The sequence below is a fragment of the Tetrao urogallus genome, assembly GCF_951394365.1.
Source record: "Tetrao urogallus genome assembly, chromosome: 7".
NCBI lineage: Eukaryota > Metazoa > Chordata > Aves > Galliformes > Phasianidae > Tetrao > Tetrao urogallus.
Genome location: NC_136820.1, coordinates 11,006,083 through 11,025,988, shown reverse-complemented (window position 1 = coordinate 11,025,988; position 19,906 = coordinate 11,006,083). Strand labels below are relative to the sequence as shown.

Genomic DNA, 19,906 nt, shown 5'->3' with positions numbered 1-19,906 from the left:
AAAGACCTGCTTATAAGGCACTGGTGCAGCAAGGTTTGTGACAAACATGGTTTTATGATTTATCCTTTCCAACTATTGAAAAGTATGTCCTTTAAATCAATCATAAATAGCAATAAAAACACATTAGAAAAGTCCCAAATCAAATAAATCAACTTAGTGTTGATGCTTAATTTATAACAGTCCCACTTCAGTGCACACTCTAGGTTCTGCATGGTTGTTGTTGTTTTTTTTTTTTTAAACTCATTGTTGGCACGCACTCACCCTATATTACAAAAGCCCCCCAACAAAGACACAATGGGCTGAATATCTTCCACTATGGACTGAATATCTCCTACAAATAAGAAATTTTCGGATGACATGATGAAGTTACATGTTAAGCTTACAAATAATGAACAGATAAGAACACAGGGGCATATACTGGCTTCCCCACTGTACACACCTATGTAAAGCTTTTAAAGAATAAGAATATACACAAAATATACACTCAATTTGCAAAGTAAAACAGCCCTCAACATCTGATATTTTACAAAGTTACACATTCTTTCTATTAAAATTCAACATGTGGAAGTATTCCTGTGCCAGATCCTCTTTGTAAGCAATATGATCACTTCAAGGTAATTTAGTTCTTCATGTATATGTAAGAGAAGCAGGAAAAGCTCAGCTTCTAGTCATCACTGTCACTCCCAGATTCACTCAACTGCAAGTCATTTCCTATGGGAAACAAAAACAACAAAACACAAGAAGTGGGTAGGCACATTTAATTGCAATCAAACCAAAGTACAGCCACATGTACACTACAAGATAAAAATAAGCACAAGAACTGAATGCAAACGTCATCTCTGTTTAAGGGAGTTGTTCACCATGCCCAAGAGCATTAAGAACTGCACAGGGTTCATACACACCCTGATCCAGGTCCGACACAGCCACGTAATCTGCTCCCCAGTGGGAGGACAGCACTCCCTTTGCTAGCAGCTGCAGAAGGCATCCCACAGCATCCACCCACCAAGCTCCTCTATACAGCTCTAGAACAAGGCATTGAGGAACTCACTGGCTTTCTTGACCTTATTAAAATAGACTTTGTTGTTTTAAGGCAGATTGGGTAACCAATGTAAGGTCTCCACATGTCAGTAAGCCAGAAATAATGTTAGAGCCAGAAATAATGTCAAAGCTACTGGCTGAAATCAGCTGATACAGGACATGAAGGTTAAGGAAGGCCAAGGGCAGCCCTCCAAGGAGCAAAGATCTAACACAGGAAGGACTGGAAGTGGATCAAAGCGACAGTCTTAGAGCCTGTCTTGCAGAGCACTTGTAACCTGGGGAAGTGGATGGGGTAAAAGCGTGCAATAATCACGCTTGAGTTCTGGTTACTGAACCCAGCCCTATGGGTGCTCTTCCAAGATGCTGTCCCAAACACAAGTCCTCTGCAGAGCAGCCCTGCAACAGCTACACCTTGGATTTCTTCATCTCTTTCCCTCTTTTGGGGAAATTTGAGTTACGGTCACCAGTGACTTGAATAGTCAATATTAATCAGGGCAGAAATCACTGCACAAAAAAAGAGGAGCTGCCTCAACAGCTCCCAAATCCTACATGGGTCAGAGATTCCTGGAGTAACTTTTGCAGTATTGCAGCCCAAAAGAAGCAGGGAAGAGGCAGCTCACCAACAGAAACAGGGACATGGAAGGAGTCCTGCTGACTTTGCTGAACTTTGGATTGCACCCAAGTGCTACCTCAGGCATTCGCTACTGTCAGGAACACTGTCTGCCTTTGCCAGTTTACCAGCAAGCCTTTTCAGTATCATCTGTATAATACCTAAACTTGTCCTGAAGCTGGAAACCCTACATTTATCTGCATTTGAACTCTACCAGTTCCCTTTTTGTGGATTGCAAGAGATGCACTCAAACATGCCTCAGGAGAAATTTAAAATAAATTATGATAAATAAGTTATGGTTTCTTATAAATGTAGTATTTTAAGTCCACTGAACCTGATCCAGCGTAAAGCCTAATCCGTGTTTTCACATTACAGTAATTCTTACCCTCCAGTGCACCATGTCCACCTGCACTAATGTTCTGCTGTTCACTCTTTCTACTTGGAGGCCTGAATCGAGACTCAGCATGGTCAACAGGGGCCACCATGCTGATGCCCACAGGTTTCAGACCAGACTGAAGCAATCTCCACAGCTTCAGATACGTCTCAGCCTTCTCTTAAAAAAAAAAACAAAACACCTGTACACATACTTCAGCCATTGCACCTCTTTGGGATTACTGTTGGGCAAACTGTACTTCATGAAGCTAGCTTAACACGCTAGATAAGTGTCTCAAGCAGCTTTCCAGAGTAATAAGACAGAAGCTTTACTTACGGAGCGTGCTCATGAGCTGATTGCTTCCTTGTGGCCTGCTGGTGCCGTTAGCAACAGCATTCCTATTGTTATACTGCTGGTGAGGTGGCTGGGAAGGGGAAACATGTGCTAGCTCTTCCCCCTCACTGCTGGAGCTTTCATCTTCGCTTCCAGATGAGCTTTCTGAGTCCGATGAGCTGCTTCCACTGCTGCTACTCATCTGCTCAATAATTTCAACCTCTGCTCTCAGCTCTGAAATAAAAGGACACTGATCTGGTTGGAACCATGAATAAGCCTCATGGAATTTGGGAAAAGAATACGAAAATGCAATAGTTTAGTCAAGTACAATTTATAACATCAAAATAGCTCATATGAAAAAGAGAGAATCAGGAAAGAAGAAACAAACCATCCCGACATTTTTTCAACCCAGTTGTTGCAGCTGAATTAGAAGAACAGCAAAGTTTAGTGCCACAAAACCTTCATTTCTGTTATTATTACTTATAAACTTTACACTTACGAAAGTACTTCTTGCTTCATTATTTTCCCATAAGATTTTTTGCTTTAAATACAAACTAAACACATTTTCTCAATGAGCCTTACAGGCCAAAAGCCAGCCCTTTTTCTTTTTTTTTTCTTTTAAAGCATTTAAATATGCAGGATTCTAAATTCTGGTAGAAGTCAGTGACATTTAGGCTTCTGGTAAATGCAAAGAGAGAGAGAAAGCATAGGCATATGACCACAACAGAAGCTGCTTTGACTTAAGAGTGTATGAAACTGCTCCAGCACAAAGTCACACAGCTCATTTTAAAGAAACTCAGGAAACAGATAAATGACATCAGGTAACTTAGCAGTGGGACAGGCAAGAACAGATGAGAACCTTCACACACTGGAGAGTAGTGACAGTGGTGCCATAGAGCCAATGAGTAGCCATGGAAAACGGACTGCTCTGAAACTGGGAAGTTATTCAAGTCAGTCACACCTCACTTTATGGTTACCAGCATAAAGAAATAGTGGAATAGCATGACAGCTTCATCAGCAAAAGTTGGTGCTGGCTGACCAACCAGTTACTATGCAGACCTTAAGGTAAGTCACAAACCATTCCACGTTGTTAAATTTGTTGTAATTACAAACCCTGTTAGAGGAATATTTTTTTTCCTGTATCTATGCACAAAGCTGAGTATCTAACTACTTACTTCATGTAGGAAGGTTTCCAGGAAGGAACAATATTCACACGTGTTATTCAAAGTATAAGGAACCATCAAAATTTAGGCTCTCATTGTGCTAGCAGTTCTACACCCACAAGGTAAGAACTCAGTGCTTATCCTGGACAACTTAAGGGCTAAAGAAAAGAAGATGAAAGAAGAGACAACAGAAACACAATTGTGCCTACCCAACAAATGGAGAACTGACACTAGGAGTAATTAACCTTAGATCAGTCTTGAGAGTTACTCAGACTGAGATGAAGCACAACTCCTGAGCTAGGGACATCTTCCTGATATGGCATAACCAGAGCATACAAAGCAAGTCCCTCCTTCATGTAAAAATGGCACAGTTTTAATTCTTACTGTCTTCAGACCACGCACAAGTAAATGCGAACAACTGGAACTCTTCTGTTTTTTAATAAGATCAGTTTTCCTTGGGCTGCTTAACACTTCAGTGTAACAGCTAAGTTTTCAGCCTCCACATAATTTGCTGGCAGGAGTTCCCCCAGCTCAGCAGGTATTGCTTTCAGAAATTAACTTTTCCGTTGCCTGTTCTGAAGCTGCTACTTTTCAATTTCAAAGTTCAGAGCTCAATTTCAAGTGCTATAGCTATATTGAATTAGAGACAAGGAAGGCATATTGAAAGAGAACAAGTGTATTACTAACTCCAGCTGGGTATTTAGTGATAATGAGGTTGTTCCTCAAATCTACTTTCTGAAGTGAGATCCCCAACTAGATCAACTGTGGTTTTTGTGCTTTATTAGTATGCCAGGCAAAATTTACCTTTTCATCATTAAGACATAGCATGAGAGACCATTGGAAGTGGGGGGAAAAATATGCAATTAGGCCAACAGAAGCTGTTATTTTGTACTGTAATGACTTTCTCAGTCCTTCCCAACAGAGTCTTACAAGCTTTACAAATCCATTTCATGGCTGGAATCTGCTACATGTAAAAATTAGTGCTGTTAAGTCGGTGTTCTTACCTACCCTTATTTAATATTTCAAATGATAAATGTTCTCTGTGTTCAAGGCTAAGAAAGACATAGGGGAGAAGTAAACAGGAATAAAAGCACTTTCCCTTTAAATATTTTTTTCCTAGCTTCACAATATGAAATTTCCGCATACTTTTAATAAGGATAAGAATCATTAGCTGTAAGTTACAGTGTTGCTAACACTTTGCTACAATATTCTGGATTGCAGCAAGCACAACCACATACAGACTGCAGTCCACAAAGCAAGAAGATTCAATAAATAGGTCTATAGAAAAGTGAGTGAGAATTACAGTACTTACTGAGGTAGAGTCTATGGTCAAAAAGGAGTGTCTTGGTATGTAGAAGTGGAAAGAACATACCAATCCAGAAAGCAGCTTACAAAACAGTGGGAAAATAAGAATCAGAAAAGGATGGTGAAGCAATCCAAGAGAAATGGGTGTTGAAAGGGAAAGGATGCAATAGGAAGTGCTCTCCAAGACTAAAGAAGGAAAACAAAAAGTCTTAGCAAGGAGTTTGAACTCAGTATGGTAGGTGAGGAGAGAAATGAAGGAAGGAAGTGATGCAAGCTGGTGGTTGGGAAAATAAAATTAACCTAGCTAACACAGAGATGAGTAGCAGCACTGGGAGGTTTCTGCTGGGAAGGAAGAGACCTGGAAAAACCCATATGAGAGCTCTGGATACAAGGAGGGAAAGGGATGACATCTTGGCTGAAGCAGTAAGGTAAAGCACACACACAGATAAATCATAACACCACCAACACCATGAAGGGCAAGGACTGCAAAGGTATGTGTGTTATCAGTGACAGTGGTTAAGGATGGAAACTCAGCTCAACGCCATTTTCTAATCAACATTTGCCTCAGAGAGGCTGTTCTACTTCCTTCCAGGTGCCTTGTCTCTTAGCTCCTTGAGTCTACAATTCTAAATGTCTTTTCTCTGGAAAGATGAGGAAAAAAGTCATTGTTTACACTACTGTGGCTGAGCCAACGATGACTCCAAAATCTTGCAGGAAAAAATGGCCTGCTTTAAAAATGTCAGAGTCTGCATTTTTCAATTTGCCTGTCATGCTTAGTGCAGTTACAGGTATGGAAGCCTCAGCTAAATGCTTCCTTGCAATGCCTCCAGTTAAAATAGCTATGCATGTACATACCTGTACCTATACACTAAGCTGAACAATGAAAAAAAAATCAGACCTTTCCTAGACCACTTTTTGCTCCTCAAGATCAAGCTCCTCATGCTGATGAGCCTTTAAGGCTTAAAAGATGACAAGAGTCAGGATGTGCAGCAGCTAGCTTTAAGAAAGCTTTTCACACAGTGTACTTTTGAGCATTTGCCTTAATTGAATCTACATCATCTGAAAAGGCTGAGATTGCCAGGGGAATCTTTTGCATCTGGAATGTTACAGCTGCAGGTTTACTTTCAGGAAAAGAAAATGGCTTACTGTTTTATACTGATAGTCCATGCAGTTTTTAAAAGTAAAAAAAATAATAATTCAACAGCCTTTCTCAGCAGGGCTCTTTTCTGTGTGTATTTTATACCAAAGGCCCTAATCTCTTCCTGTAATTGTGGCTAAAGGTTCTTGCCTCTTCATTCAAAACAAATAGGCCACGCAGGATTTTCAACTAAAGCCCTAACCTTGGGCTGCAAGACTACCACAGGCTTTTGGAAATAATGTCACTCAGCATTAGGGAGAATAAGGCTGTATGTTCATAGCAGACTACTTGCTGTTAATAATGGTATGCAAGCTGGAGAGAAATCATCTTGATTTTGGCATTTTGAATATGCAGAGATGGCAGCTAGAAGAGGCAGTACTTCACAGTGAAGTGCAACAATTTTGGTGGAGAAGTCCTTGAGAGACAAATACTGTTCTGTGGCATAATACTTACAAGACTACAGCTGCCTTTTAAATAAATAATACCTGCTCAGATTCTTAAGCATTGAATCTATAGTTTCCAAACCAGATATACGTTTATGTGGTTCTTTCGTTAATGCGTGCTTTAATTATGTCAATATTAATTAAAACATCTCTGTCATGGTCAAATACGTCTCATGAATGGCAGTAATCTCATGTACACAAATGGCTATCATGTTGCACTTTTGCAAATGTTCACTGCTTAATGATTTTTGATCATAAGTAGCCACGTATTCAAAAGAATAAGCTCTTACCCTCTCTGTTCCTCCTTTCATGCAGGAGGACAAGATAAAAGCTTGCACAGCAAAAGACTCTTCTAGTGCAGGACCCTACAGACAGCCTCCCAAAGGCCTCTCTGCCTGCACAAAGGACTGGTTTAACTCCCATGTGTTCTGCCTCTGTCCTCAAGCACTGCTATTTGGACAGCTGCAAAAAAGGATGGATGCAAGGACTGACTGACCTGGAAGTCATCTGGAAGTCACCTAGAAGTCAGCTCATTCTTATGGGGAGTTGAAGGAACGCACAGCTGAGGGTAGTGGAGGTAAGCAAAAACCTACACTGGGCTTGGCTTAAAACTACTGTTAAACATCACAAGGGCTGTGTCTTACCACACCCTTGAATAGGGCATACTGGGAGCAGGGAGAGTCATAGTGCCACAGCAATGTTTTCAATGACCTCCTGTGAGGATTTTAAGTTCTGTGCTATGTCCATTAGAGAAGAAGCATAGAATTTCATCTTTACGTTTGTTGTTTCATACACCAGAGTTAATTCAACCACAGGAAAAGCCACTGCTTGAACGGAAAGAACACAATCTTTTCACAGCTTAAAAGTCTTTAACCATAAAGATACACATCAAAGGACTGGAGACTATCTTACAGCTTCTGCATTTAAGTTCTCTTAATTGTTTTTGTTATACAATGGTGCCACTTTAGCCCTACCTTTGCCAAGTACTTTCTCATTAGTAGATGGTTTAGTAATGCTGATGCTCTCTATCAGGTGTGTCCAACCTACAGGCTGCACACAGCCTGGGGCAGCCAGTAATGAGCCCCCATAAGATTGTAAACTTTTAATGTTTTTCTTTGATTTTTACAGATACTTCTCATGAGTCGATTGCACGAGGCTCAAACACAAACTGAGCAGGGAATAGTGGAACAGTGCAGAGGGCACAGCGCAGGGCTGACTGCCTTTTGCACCACCACACACACAGGTGAACTGAAACCTGCATGTGTTGCACATGACACGTGTCGTGCCACTTGGCATAATGCAGTCATTGGCCACAACAATATTTTAACCCACCTACCCCTGTGTGTGCCTGTGAAGACGCGTGTTTTATTAAGCAGACATGTAAATTTTCTTATTTCATTACTGAAGTTGGGCTTGTGTTATTTTGTAAAGTTATTTAATAAGTTAACATGTTCTCTTTGGAAGAAATACCCGCAATACTCATGCAGTGCTGACAAGTTTTGTAATTTTCAACGTTTCAAAAAGTTCACAAGAAGTATGAAACAGTTGGGTGATTTGGTTTTTTCATGTGGATTTGGCTGCTCATTTTAATGAGTTAAACATGTGTCTTCAAGGTGAAAACCAGCTTATCTGTTCTATGTTTCAAACCAAAGTAGCATTCCAAATGAGACTTAAACTATGGCAAGCTCAAGTAATGGCAAATAATTTTATGCATTTTGATATATTGGCTAAATACAGTCCTGTGAACACTGAAAAATACGCAGCTGTGCTTTCTGTTTTGATAAAAGTTTGAAAATAGGTTTCAAGATTGCAAAAAAAAAAAAAAAAAAAAAAATCACCTTTGTGTGTATGTGTGTATTTGTGACTCCATTTTCAACCAACAGAATTGTATAACCAGTGAATTTTCAAATGAAATATATAGAATTACAGTCAGACATTCAACTTGAAGACAAAATTTAATCATGTCTCTTTTCTAAACCTTCATAAGCTCTATCTGATCAGAGAGAAATACCCCTTGCTTCACAGTCACCTTGTTCACATCACTGCTTTTTGGCTGTACGTACAGTTGTGAACAAATATTTTCAAGGATGAAGCACAGGAAGAGTAAAATTAGATAAAAAATCTGTGATGGACACATGGAGAACTCACTGAGAATTGCAACCACTGTCATCAAACCAGACACTGATGCATTAGTTTCACAACACGAAGGTAGTTTTATAAAATCCACTAGTTTTATGTTTCTGTTGCCCTTTTTAGTTTTAATACAAATATATAAAAATAAAAGAAGTTTTTCACTTATATAATATTAATTATGTTATATGTGTATTTTATATGCAGCCCAAGACAATTCCTCTTCATGCAATGCGGCCCAGGCAAACTGAAAGGTTGGACAGGCATGCTCTAGATAATCAATGGTGGAAGTGACAGTAAGTGCTGAAAGGTTGAGAAATGCTTAGAAAAATAGAAAGAGCACATAGTGAAAGCAGAAAGCAAACTGCCCAGGTATTTTCCCTCTTTCTTTTCAGCCTTTAAAGATTCTCTCTATGAAATACCAATTCAACACTCTACTTTTAGTACAAGTCAGGTGTTCTTTAGTTTGATTTTAGAAACCAAACTCAATAGATCATTTGTTTGGAGGTACTTTCCAACAGAAGACAATCATGTGGCAAAAAACTCCAAAACTATAACAGTTCTGAATGATGTGACATATTTTTAGACTGCTAGAAAATAGTTTTTGCAGTACAGATGTCACAACAGACAAACATAATTGTTCTGCTGTAAAAACATGACCTTTACCAATTGCCATGTATATGCAGAAGAGCACCCCCCCTTATTTTAAGTATCTGATTATACATTATATATAAAGACACTTAAAATTTACAACTGATTCAGTTTTTAAATTGATATATAACCTGATAGCTTTCTCCTTACCTATTACACGGGAAATAAAAATGGCAATGCAGCTAAGGGAACTGTAGCTAACAAACTCTCAGACTTCGATTCTGTCTGCTGACCAGCATCCAGGTATTGAAAATATTACTGCTGTGAAAGAGTGAAACCAGTCAGCACCTATACAGACACACAGACAGCTCAGCTGTAAAAGTGTCACTTAGTGATTATCAAGAACTGAAAAGACAAAAAAAAGCCCCACTAATAATCAACACAGACTGGGAAATTAACATAGGCTAAGTCTAAAGGCAAAAGTAGCTATATGGGATAAGGGAAGAGATCCAAAAAGAAAACACTAGGAGAAAGAACAGCCTTAAAAAGAATGTAATTGTGTCTGGTGCCAGATAAGTAACCTAAGATAACCAAATAAAAATCTCAATTTAAGATCTTCCTCATTCTGACAGTATTAACTGCAGCAAAATAACTCCAGCATGAAAGGAAGGACTTGGGCAAAGAAAGTGAGCCCACAGTGAAACACTGAGACAATACATTGCCTAAGGAGACACAGTTGAGGCAACAGTCCCTCGAAGTGCTTCAAGACACTTGAAGAGCAGGTACAGCACTATATGGCAGGTGTGATAAAAGCTACAGAGGAGCCATGGTATTGGAAGCAGTTGGCTTGTTCTCTCCTTCATCCTTCCCCTACTAGCACTGCTTGACATGGCACAGACTCCAGTTCCTGTAATGAGGACACAGTCACTGAGCCTTCCTGCTAAATGGTTCTGACCTTGCTTTACACAGGGTTAACCCCAAGCTACTTGACTGCCTCACTACATCTTGGATCAGCAGCTGTCACCGTTGTCTAAAACACCCATTCAGCCTGTCTAGCATTCAGCTGCAGTAACTTCTATCTTCTGAATTCACACTTCTTTTGTTGTCTTTCCATATCAGAGAAATAGTTTGGAAGAAAGAAAGTTATTTACAAGGAGGAAGCTCTCTCATACCAGAAAACACTGCAGTATAAATAGCTATATGCTGGCAGAAGAGAATAGATAATTCATCTTTAAGATGAGATATAAGACAACAAACCAATTGTAAAGAACCAGCTTCTAATCCCTGAACATTCTAACACGTTTTTATACATTGTAAGTCATAATTTTTATTAAAAAGAAGAAAAACAATCCAAACCCAGAAGTCACACACCCTTCTTTACCTCTCTTAATGTCATCCAGTTGAGGCTCAGGTGAAGGATTATCTTTCAAAGGAGAAGTTTTAGGTCCAGTTGCTGGCTTGGTTGGGGCTCTGAACTGTGGAAGAGGTTGAGATGCTCGGGCAGACTGTTGTTCTATTCGGGCTTGGATTTTACTGCTGCCCTCTGCTCTGAAACAACAATCAGAGACATTGAGCACTACTGTGCATCTGTGTTCAGCTTTTTCAATATCCTTGTGCTAATGCATGATGTGTGACTTCCTTTGAACAGCACTCTATGTTGTTTCATTAAGCTGAGCAGTGAGTGACAGGTTTCTGTATGTAACACATGATTTTGGCAGCAAATATGCCTACTGCAACATCCTTAAAAAAAATGCATTTTCAAACCCAGGTGTGTCTCAGCGGTGCCAAATTCACAAGCTGAAGAATAATAAAGGTTTTCATTTAGCAATCAATATTTGTAATTTTAGAAAAGCATCAGCAACCACACTAGTTTAAATCAACCATATGAAAAAAAAAAAAATCACTCATAACAAAATCCTGCTTAACATTACCACAGCAAAATAAATGTTTTTCTCACTTGCAATTGTACATTCTCAAACTGAACTCTCTCAGAGGTCAACCTGACTGGAGCAATCTGTTTTGCTGATAAATACAGCATGAAAGCATTTATTTCTCATTTTTCATTCACTTACTATTATCCCTTAGAAGAAAAAAAAAAAACCACCAAAAAACCAGTTTAATATGTTTCCTTAGTGGGAAATTGTCTACAGGATAATGCCATGCTTAGCTGATCAATCCCAATGAGGTGTTATTTCCTTTTCTGAATCAATGGCGTTATTCGGACTGTAGAACAGTCAATACCCTTGGAAGAAAAAACATACTCAGGTCCCTCTGTGTCACACTACAGTGAGGTTAAAGTATGGAGTGTATTTATCACACAGCAACAAAGCCTTTGGGAATATGTCTGTATGTAGCACAGCATGGAAACAGTTTATGTGTATAATAAGAGCTCAGTTTTGGTTCAAGAGGGTCCCAGCTCCATAATGTGACACTTTGTGCCTGTAAGCTCTTCCCACACAGAAACAAGTTAAACTAGCCCATATGGAACTTCCTGGGACTTCACCTAAACATCTTCTGGTATCTGACCCACTGCATTTAGCACTAATTAAAGAATGTGTGTGCTACAGTGAATCACCGGTGAAGCCACAAAAACTAGGCACAGAGCCACCTCCTCCTTACTGAAATACAGCCTTTACGTATGACAGCAGTACACTTTACATAGACATTTATGAGACATTCTTACTCAGAGGATAGTGAGGCACAGCTGTCCGAGAAGCTGTGGTGCCCCATCCCTGAAGGAGCTCAAGGCCAGGTTGGACAGGGCCCTGGGCAGCCTGGTCTGATGGCTGGCTGCCCTGCCCACAGCAGGTGGGCTTTAAGGTCCCTTCCAACCCAAACCATTCTAAGATTCATGATTTGTTCTATGATTTAGAGTAGAAGTGGAGATCTGGGGACATGCTCACTACCTCATGTGAAAGGTAAAAGCAAAAGACCATTTCCAGTATTAATTATGCTCTTAGAACTACAGAAGACCATATGTAGACAAAATGCAGTTTATCCTCTAGGAATGTAATCACGATGTTCACACTAAAAACTCTGCTCCTACACTGTCCACAGGTTGTTAAAATCCAAGTAGCCATGAAAAAAAAAAAAGCCACTTCTGAGATAGAATACTGAAGGACTTAAAAAATAAAAAAATAAAAAAAAAAATAAAAAAATCACCATTCCTCAAAACATAGATCCCCAATTTTTTTTTCCCCTGCCTCTGCTTAAGAAAAGCTGAAATGTTTAAACCTTAACAGAGTCAAAACTCAGTGTATCCTAAACAGCATACTGAACACAAGCTCTCCTGGTACTCCTTGGCTCCTTTCTGCCTTAAGCTTCATCTGGCATTATCAGCAGAATTTAAATTGCTGGGAATCTAAATCTCATCTGTAAGCACTCCTATCCAGTGGACAAGATGTCTTACCTTTGAGTGACACATGGATGAGTTACCATTACTGACACAGAGAAGCATTACAATCCATTTACTTTTAACTCAAGGTAGTTTTTGGCAAACTTCCATCCAATTCCTAATAAGCTGCAACCCACGTTCCTGTTACTTGTAGCAGCTAAAAGCTCTACAGCGCAGTGAAGTGTTTTTTTTCTTTAAAAAAACGTAACATACTTGTAGAATTGTTTAAGATCTGCTTCTTCAGGAAACGGCTTTTAGATCTTAATATCCTGTGTTCCATTGGCTTTGAAAGAACAGAATCCAAAGGTTTCAGGCACTTGCAGAACAGCAAGACTATTAAAAACGTTCCAGCTGTTCACTTTGTAGCATTTGCACAAGTCTGAATATTGGGTCAGAGAGATTTCTGGCCTTGGCAATTCCAGGCAAAACCCCACAACCATTATTTCTTCAGTTTTCTTTTTTTTTTTTTTCTCCCCTTTCAAGTTGAAGCTTTGGACTTTTGCTCCACTCAATGTGCCACTGATCCAATACAGTGATAAGCATTTCTTGCTCCTGAATAGTATGTTATTAAAGTATCATGACTCCCACAGAAGCTGTAGGGAACAAGCCCATAAAGCACAACAATTCTTTTGACAGCCTACTATTTTCATCATCTGTTTCAACTAACCAGAGATTCCTGAAACACATTCCATCTTTCAGCCAGCTTCAAAAACTTCAAATCGTCAGAGATGCTTCACTGCAAACTATAATTATGTCCTTCCAGCGGTGGAAAATTTACGAATTCTTTACTCTTGGATTTATGCTCCCAACAGCTACTTTTGTTTTTTTTAGGCAAGATAACTGGCTGTGTAAAGCTGATAAGGTTTAGTAAGCAAACATTATTCCAAAATAAAAGATAATCGAGTTCAGGTTTGAAAGACACCATCTGAGCAGGAAACTTCAGCAAGAATTCATCCTATTAACTCAGCCCAGTCACCAGCTTTACCTTGTTTTCTTGACTTGAATGTTGCTACTGAGTTTTTCCAGAACATACTCCCCAGTGTCATGATTGACAATAAGCACACAGTCCTTCTGATACGGCCTTTTATTTCCTTTAAAAACAGTCATTGGAGGAGTTGAACCCTGGTATCAAAGAAAGAGCACATTTTTGTTTGGTTACATTTCCCTATCTAAAAGTTTATAAACACTAAGGCAAATGATTGTGTTTCTTCTGACTAGGGGGCTAAGCAGATAATAGTTAGTTCCTACTGAAAATACTTTCATGAAAAGGGAAAAATACAGTTAATGCAGTAGAACCAGCTTCCTCATAGCAACATTATGCCTTTCACCATTCTACGTGCCTAAACAGGGATGAAACACCTTCTCCATAGTTGCCATTATTTACATTTGTTTGCTTTCCTGCCGTTAATGTGCATCACAACAGGACATTACAAGACATACTGAAAGAAGTTCTCAGCTACGAGTCCTCAGATTTCACTGTAATACACACCTAGCTATTCAATACAAGAGAAATGTTACAAATGTTTATTCATATACATCTTTGCACATTAATGGCAGGAAAGCAAACAAAATCAGGAATAAATTTTATTCCGAGTAGCAAAGCAAATCAATCAAATGTTATCAATTCAGAATGAAATTCCTGTTCCCAACATTGCCAATAAATAGAATATGCTTCCATCTAAAATGGCTTCTGAACATTAAGGGCGAGAAAGGAGAATTTCCAACAAAGATACTGTAAGATGTACAGGTACGATTCAGAAAACATCGAAGTCTCATGACAGTCTCATCTTCAAAGGCCTTTTACATTTTTATCACTCCTACATTTAAGCGAGGAAAATAACATTTAAGGGAATAAAAAGCAAGTTGAAAGTCAAAGCCTGTTCCCTGTTGATAAATAAATCAGGAAACAAAGAACAAATTTAACAAAAGCTGATCAAAGTTTGTTGGCCACCACTCTATGAACCAGGGACCTCTAAGCTCACAAAAGACTCTGATTTGGGCTGAAAAATGAGCAGAGATTTAAGCCCTACCTAAGTAATCCCTAACACAGGGTTTCCAGATCCTGCTGATTACAGCACAGAAGATAGATGAAACAGGTAAAATAACCAGAGCTGTTTGCTAAACTCTCATGCTTGAGAACAGAGATTCTTCATTTCTCCAAACATGACTGTTTATCAAACATGAAAGCTGCTAAATCCACAAGTAGAAATAGTGTTTCAAGTTACCCAAGCAGTCAAGGGACACGAAACCAACTCCACTGAACAAATCATCAAACAGAGACATCCTCAGGGATCAGGCAATTTCAAAAAACAAGCTAGAATCTGCATCCAGCTGGCACGCATCTCAGAAGCAAAGCAGGAACCAAGAAATTCTGTAATGTTTGTAAGAGTGAAATGACCTCAGAATTTTTCACTCCTCTTATTATATTCCATGTTTCTAAGGAGCATAAGCAGTGCTTCTGTGGAACAACAGACACACAGTGGCTGCAGTTAGGTCCCGTCCCTCTGGAGCACACTGTGAGCTGAAAGCCACTCATAGGAATACAATCAAATTAAACTCATCAGAAGAAAGATTTGGAAAGGGGCATTACAAGCAATGTTGTTCAGTACAAAATCTGAATGAAAAGCACAGTTGCCAGACAATCAAAAGTAAATACCATGGCTATTAATCACATCGTTGCCTGCTCCCAAACAGCACTACTGTGCTCACCACTTCTATACACAAACGAAAGCAGGCAAACTTCCAAACGTGACCAAAGCCAGATAAAAGGCAGGAGCGGGGAAGCAGGCTAAAGCCTTATTCACCAGGAGTATTACCACAGTACCAACAGCTACTGATTAAAAATACCAATGTGCTAGAATTAACAGTCCCACAAGAATCTGAGATGTGGCTTCCAAAGTGACTGGTGCTGCCCTGCTATCACCGAACTTATCTGTATCTCTGAATTTTGTTTATTAGCTTGACACATAGCATTATTTTCAGCTAATAAACAAATCCAGTTCCAGCATGCAAGTGTTTTTGTTTTTTTTTTTTGCTTTGTTTTGGTAAGGCAACCACAGAGCTTTCAACGACAAAACAGCTACATCTATAAACAGTTTTAACACTTTTTTTATTACTGTTTGACCATCAGTCTCATCAAGTAGATATTTATGGCATAATTTAAGGAGGAAGTGGATGGGAAACTACTTCATTGTTGCTCACTAGAAAACTCCCCCCTGTCCCATTGATAAAGCTAGAGGCAGGGTACCATCTGTGCTATCTGTGCGTGTAGGAAATAAACAAGCCTACAGGCCCAGCTTCAGCTTCTGAACAGCACATCCTGACTAAACCCACAGTTACTCCGCTTCTATTCCTTACATTGTAGCACTAAAAATGGAAGGAAATCAGGTAGAGAGCTTCAGCTAAAAGAAGTCGTTGTCCTTTTATACAAGTAACAGTAAGAAGGAAGGAATCAAAAGAACCAACTGAAGCCCTACAAATAAGGCTCTTAACACAGACTCAATTGCACGGTCCTTTCCTTGCATAACGTGCTGTAACTCTAGCTGCTCAAACACTGAGCCCACCTCTTCCAACAAGAGCCCAACCTCTTCCAACAAGTAAAAAATAACATACAGGGCAGAACGGAATTACATTGCAAATAATAGGGATACATTCAATACCACAGTCAGCATTCTTACCAGAATATGTGGCAAAGTGATTGTTACATCATCTCCTTTACCCACTTGGATCTCGCCTTCACAAGACGTATCAATCGATGCCGGCTTAAAATCATCTAGGGAGGAAAACAATTGTGATTATGACTCTTGGAATCTTCAGAATTTGGAGCTTTTAGAATTCTCCTCGGCAAAAAGGCACCACACATTCATTGTGGCTACAGGAAATGCTAAAATACACAGTGGCTTGCACCAGGGGTGGAACAGTACACCAGTATAACCTCGTTCATATTCACAGCTCCTGCCACCTGATGGTAAAAGATGTAAAATTCTCTTTTAAAAATGGAAGTAAATTACCAGACTGTGTCTGAAAGACCAAAAGCAGGCTCCTCCTGATGTTTGATGTTGCACACAGGTGTAAAACTGTATCAAGCATCCCATAGGAGTATCAGGTCCCAGACCCAGGACTCTATGGCTCCTGCCACCTCCAAACCTGAGGACTCCATCTATATCAAAGGCTAATTGAGTGAGATCAGCTCATTTAACCTCACTGATATTTTTTACTACTAACAGACATCTTGCCTTTGCAACACCCACTTGAGAAGACACCTTAGCTCCCATCTATGGGAAAAAAAAGGTGCTGGTGTTATTTCACCAGGCTCCACACAAGGCCAAAACTGCTGTAGATGGAGAATGGAGAGCATAACTGAGGTCAGACACTGCTGCTGCTCTAAACAAAGCCCCACTTTCAATAATTTCTGCCACACTGTATGGAATGCTTTCTCCCCCAAGTAATGCGTTTGTGTTTAGCATATTTATTTGAACTAAGAACATTTTAACTTCAAAGTATTTCCCACTCTGTAATTCTGTCATGCTGATGAGCCCTGAAAACCTGTAACATTGTGACAGAGGATTTAGACAAAATGAAATAAGATCAGACAGCTAAGTATTTCTTTTAAACAGGCATCCATACGATTCTAGCATCTCTGGATACAAGAGGTGCAGTTACATTTGCAACCAAGACTTTTAATTACTGCATTAGTTAAGACATCAATATCTTAGAAAAACTAAATTTCAATTCCACTATGAAAAGCACATTTGCCAGGGAAAGAAAACAGCTTGTAATAAATTCTCATTAAGGGGACGTTAATGTCTAATTGAGTTTCACTTTGACAGCACAACAAGCAGAATCAGGCACACTTGACTTAATCCTCATGCCTTAACTGCCAGACCAAATCACATCTTTCATATTCATCTGCGCAATCTATTTCTAGCTATTGTTTCCCACCTACTTTATGTGCAAGCTTGCTAAATAAAACAAAACAGCTGTAGATGAGCTGCAGTCTTTGCCAAAAAGGGATCAAGGGTTTCAATGGCACAGTCACTAAATGAAAAAACACAGCACTATGATGCTCCTTTCTTAGGTATAAGTAAAATACGCTTACTCTAAGCAAACACACAACAAATTGCTTTCATTCAGAAAGCTCATTAGGCATGCATGCTCGGCTAGTTTTGCTGTAGATGGAGTGCACGTATGCCTTTTCAGCTGTAAAACCCAATCCTTTTTCCAAAAGTCAAATATTTTTAGATGCATTTCCAAACCCAGTTTTTCAGTACAGGATTTCATAAACGTCACAGAAAACAATAAAGCATTTTAAGGGGGAAGAGACAAATCCAGCTTGCAAAATCCTCTCACTGCAGTTTGCATGAAGAGGATTACAGGGATGATATAATGCTCAGTTCCCAGACAGATCATCAAGATCAACCATTAGGAAAAAGAAAATCAAAAGAGATCTCACTTGAATGTCATCGACTAAAAATACAGCACATTAAAAGCTCTTCTGAAATAAAAAACACACTCTTTCAGTTGTAGCCTGAAGTGCTTTGGCTCTGCAACCCCTGGAGAACTTGATTATGAAAGCACTTTACATTCTAGAAATACACCGCATTGCTATCTGGATACAGCTTGGGTTTAATTCGCCCACTATCAGACGGCATCCTCATTCCTTTGATGGTCGGGCTATTTTAAATCTTTGATTTATAAATGGGGATTTGCTGGTGCAGCAGAGCTGGCTAGAAGCATTCAGTGCTATATGTAAACAGCTACATACACCAAACGTATGGTACAGCATTCTTCAACATGGTGGAATTATGCACGATCAGAGGGAGGAACCACGCAAAATTTAAGCAGGCAGAAGCTTTTGTTTGGGGAAATGGCTTTGCTTCAAGTGCTGATCATCTTCTTGAGGAACAGCTCAACCTAGAAAGTTGTTCCCTCAGTTCTCGCTCAGATCTCACCAAATTACGCATCACAACCACGAGACTGCACTCCCAGGACTACACATCATGTAACAAAAACCTCTATTATTAATCGTACAAATTCCCCACCCAATCACAAAGCGACCAAAATACAACTTCAGCATTATTCTCATTTACACACAGAATCCTAGGGGTCAGAAGGGAGCTCTGGAGATGACCAAGCCTAACTCCCTGCTAAAGCAGGTTCCCCACAGTAGGTTGCAAGGATGAAGTAGCAGTTCCCTGGGAATGATTAGGACATGAAATAGCAATTTTTTGCCAACAGAATTCCAGCAGAGGAATGCAGTGAGCTCTTTCCTCTCCAAAACCATCTCCTTAACATGAAACAAAACGCTCCCAATGTTACGTGAGAACAGTTGGAGTGGTCTCTGTCGACTTAATGGCAGATTGTTCCTGTTATTCTAAAACTGTTAATGCTGGAGACCATGCCTCAACACTTCTCTTACTCTTCAGAGTTACCACATATATGGCAACACCGTGTGAGCCTGAGTCACTTCTCCCCGCTTCCCCAGAAAGTGATTTACTACCTAGATCACTAGAGGAGGGGTCGTGGTGCCACGACAGCAACCACCTCCATTCAAACTTTAAATCCAAACTGCGGCTCCTTGAGCCGGGCCCGCGGTGCCATCAGGGAGAAGAATAAAGGAACACAAGCAGCAAACCGTCCACTCACGGTGGATCCAAGGAAAACTTCAGACAGCATTCAACCACGCCAGCTTCACCCCCACTGCCTGCCGAGACCCTGGGTGGGACGGGGTGGACGCTGACGGGGGAAACGGGCGCAGAGAGAAGGAAGAAGGACGGGCCGGGGGAGGCACAGCCGCAGTGAGCGAGGGGTGACAGGGGGGAGGGACCCCGGGAGGGCGGCGGGGCATCGCTCTGCCCACAGCCCAGCGCAGCCCGGCGGGAAGGGGCCGAAGGCAGGGGGCTCGTCCGCAGGAGGGGCGGGAGGAAAGACGCGGCCAGGCTAAGCGGGAGGAGAAAGGAGGGCGGTGCTCACAGCGGATGGTGTGGAAGAAGGCCTTGGGCCGCCGCTCGAAGCTCTCGCCCAGCTGCAGCGGGTGGTCCTCCTTGTCCAGCGGGTTCGCCGAGCCGTTCATGGCCCCGCACCCGCCCGTCCCGTCCCGGCCGGTCCCTTCCTTTCCTCCGCCCGCCGTGTGCGCTGCCGCCCCGCGCCCTTCCGGGCGCCGAGTGCAGCCGGGAAAGCGCTCCGGGGCCGGCGGCGGCGGCGGGTGCGGAGCGAGAGGCGCGGGGCCGAGTGGGGCTGCGGGCCCCGGGGAAGGGGAGAGGGGGGAGAGGGGCCGGGGGAGGGTCCGCCCCGCTCTCCGCCCTCGGGAGGGCAGGGCAGAGCGGGGCGCGGGGTAACGCGCCTCAGGAGCCGCCGCCAGCCTGGGCCGCGCCGGGCAGCGCTGTGAG

At 41.0% G+C, this 19,906-nt stretch overlaps 1 protein-coding gene across 1 annotated transcript; it reads right to left on the bottom strand.

The window, feature by feature from the left end:
* Nucleotides 1-664: 664 nt before the first annotated feature.
* EAF1 (ELL associated factor 1) lies at nucleotides 665-19,590 on the bottom strand (the record flags this gene model as incomplete). Its single annotated transcript, XM_079538104.1, has 6 exons — nucleotides 665-711; nucleotides 2,358-2,588; nucleotides 10,506-10,672; nucleotides 13,504-13,640; nucleotides 16,196-16,290; nucleotides 19,491-19,590. 6 exons carry the CDS (start codon nucleotides 19,588-19,590, stop codon nucleotides 665-667), a joined length of 777 nt encoding a protein of 258 aa, XP_079394230.1.
* Nucleotides 19,591-19,906: the final 316 nt, after the last annotated feature.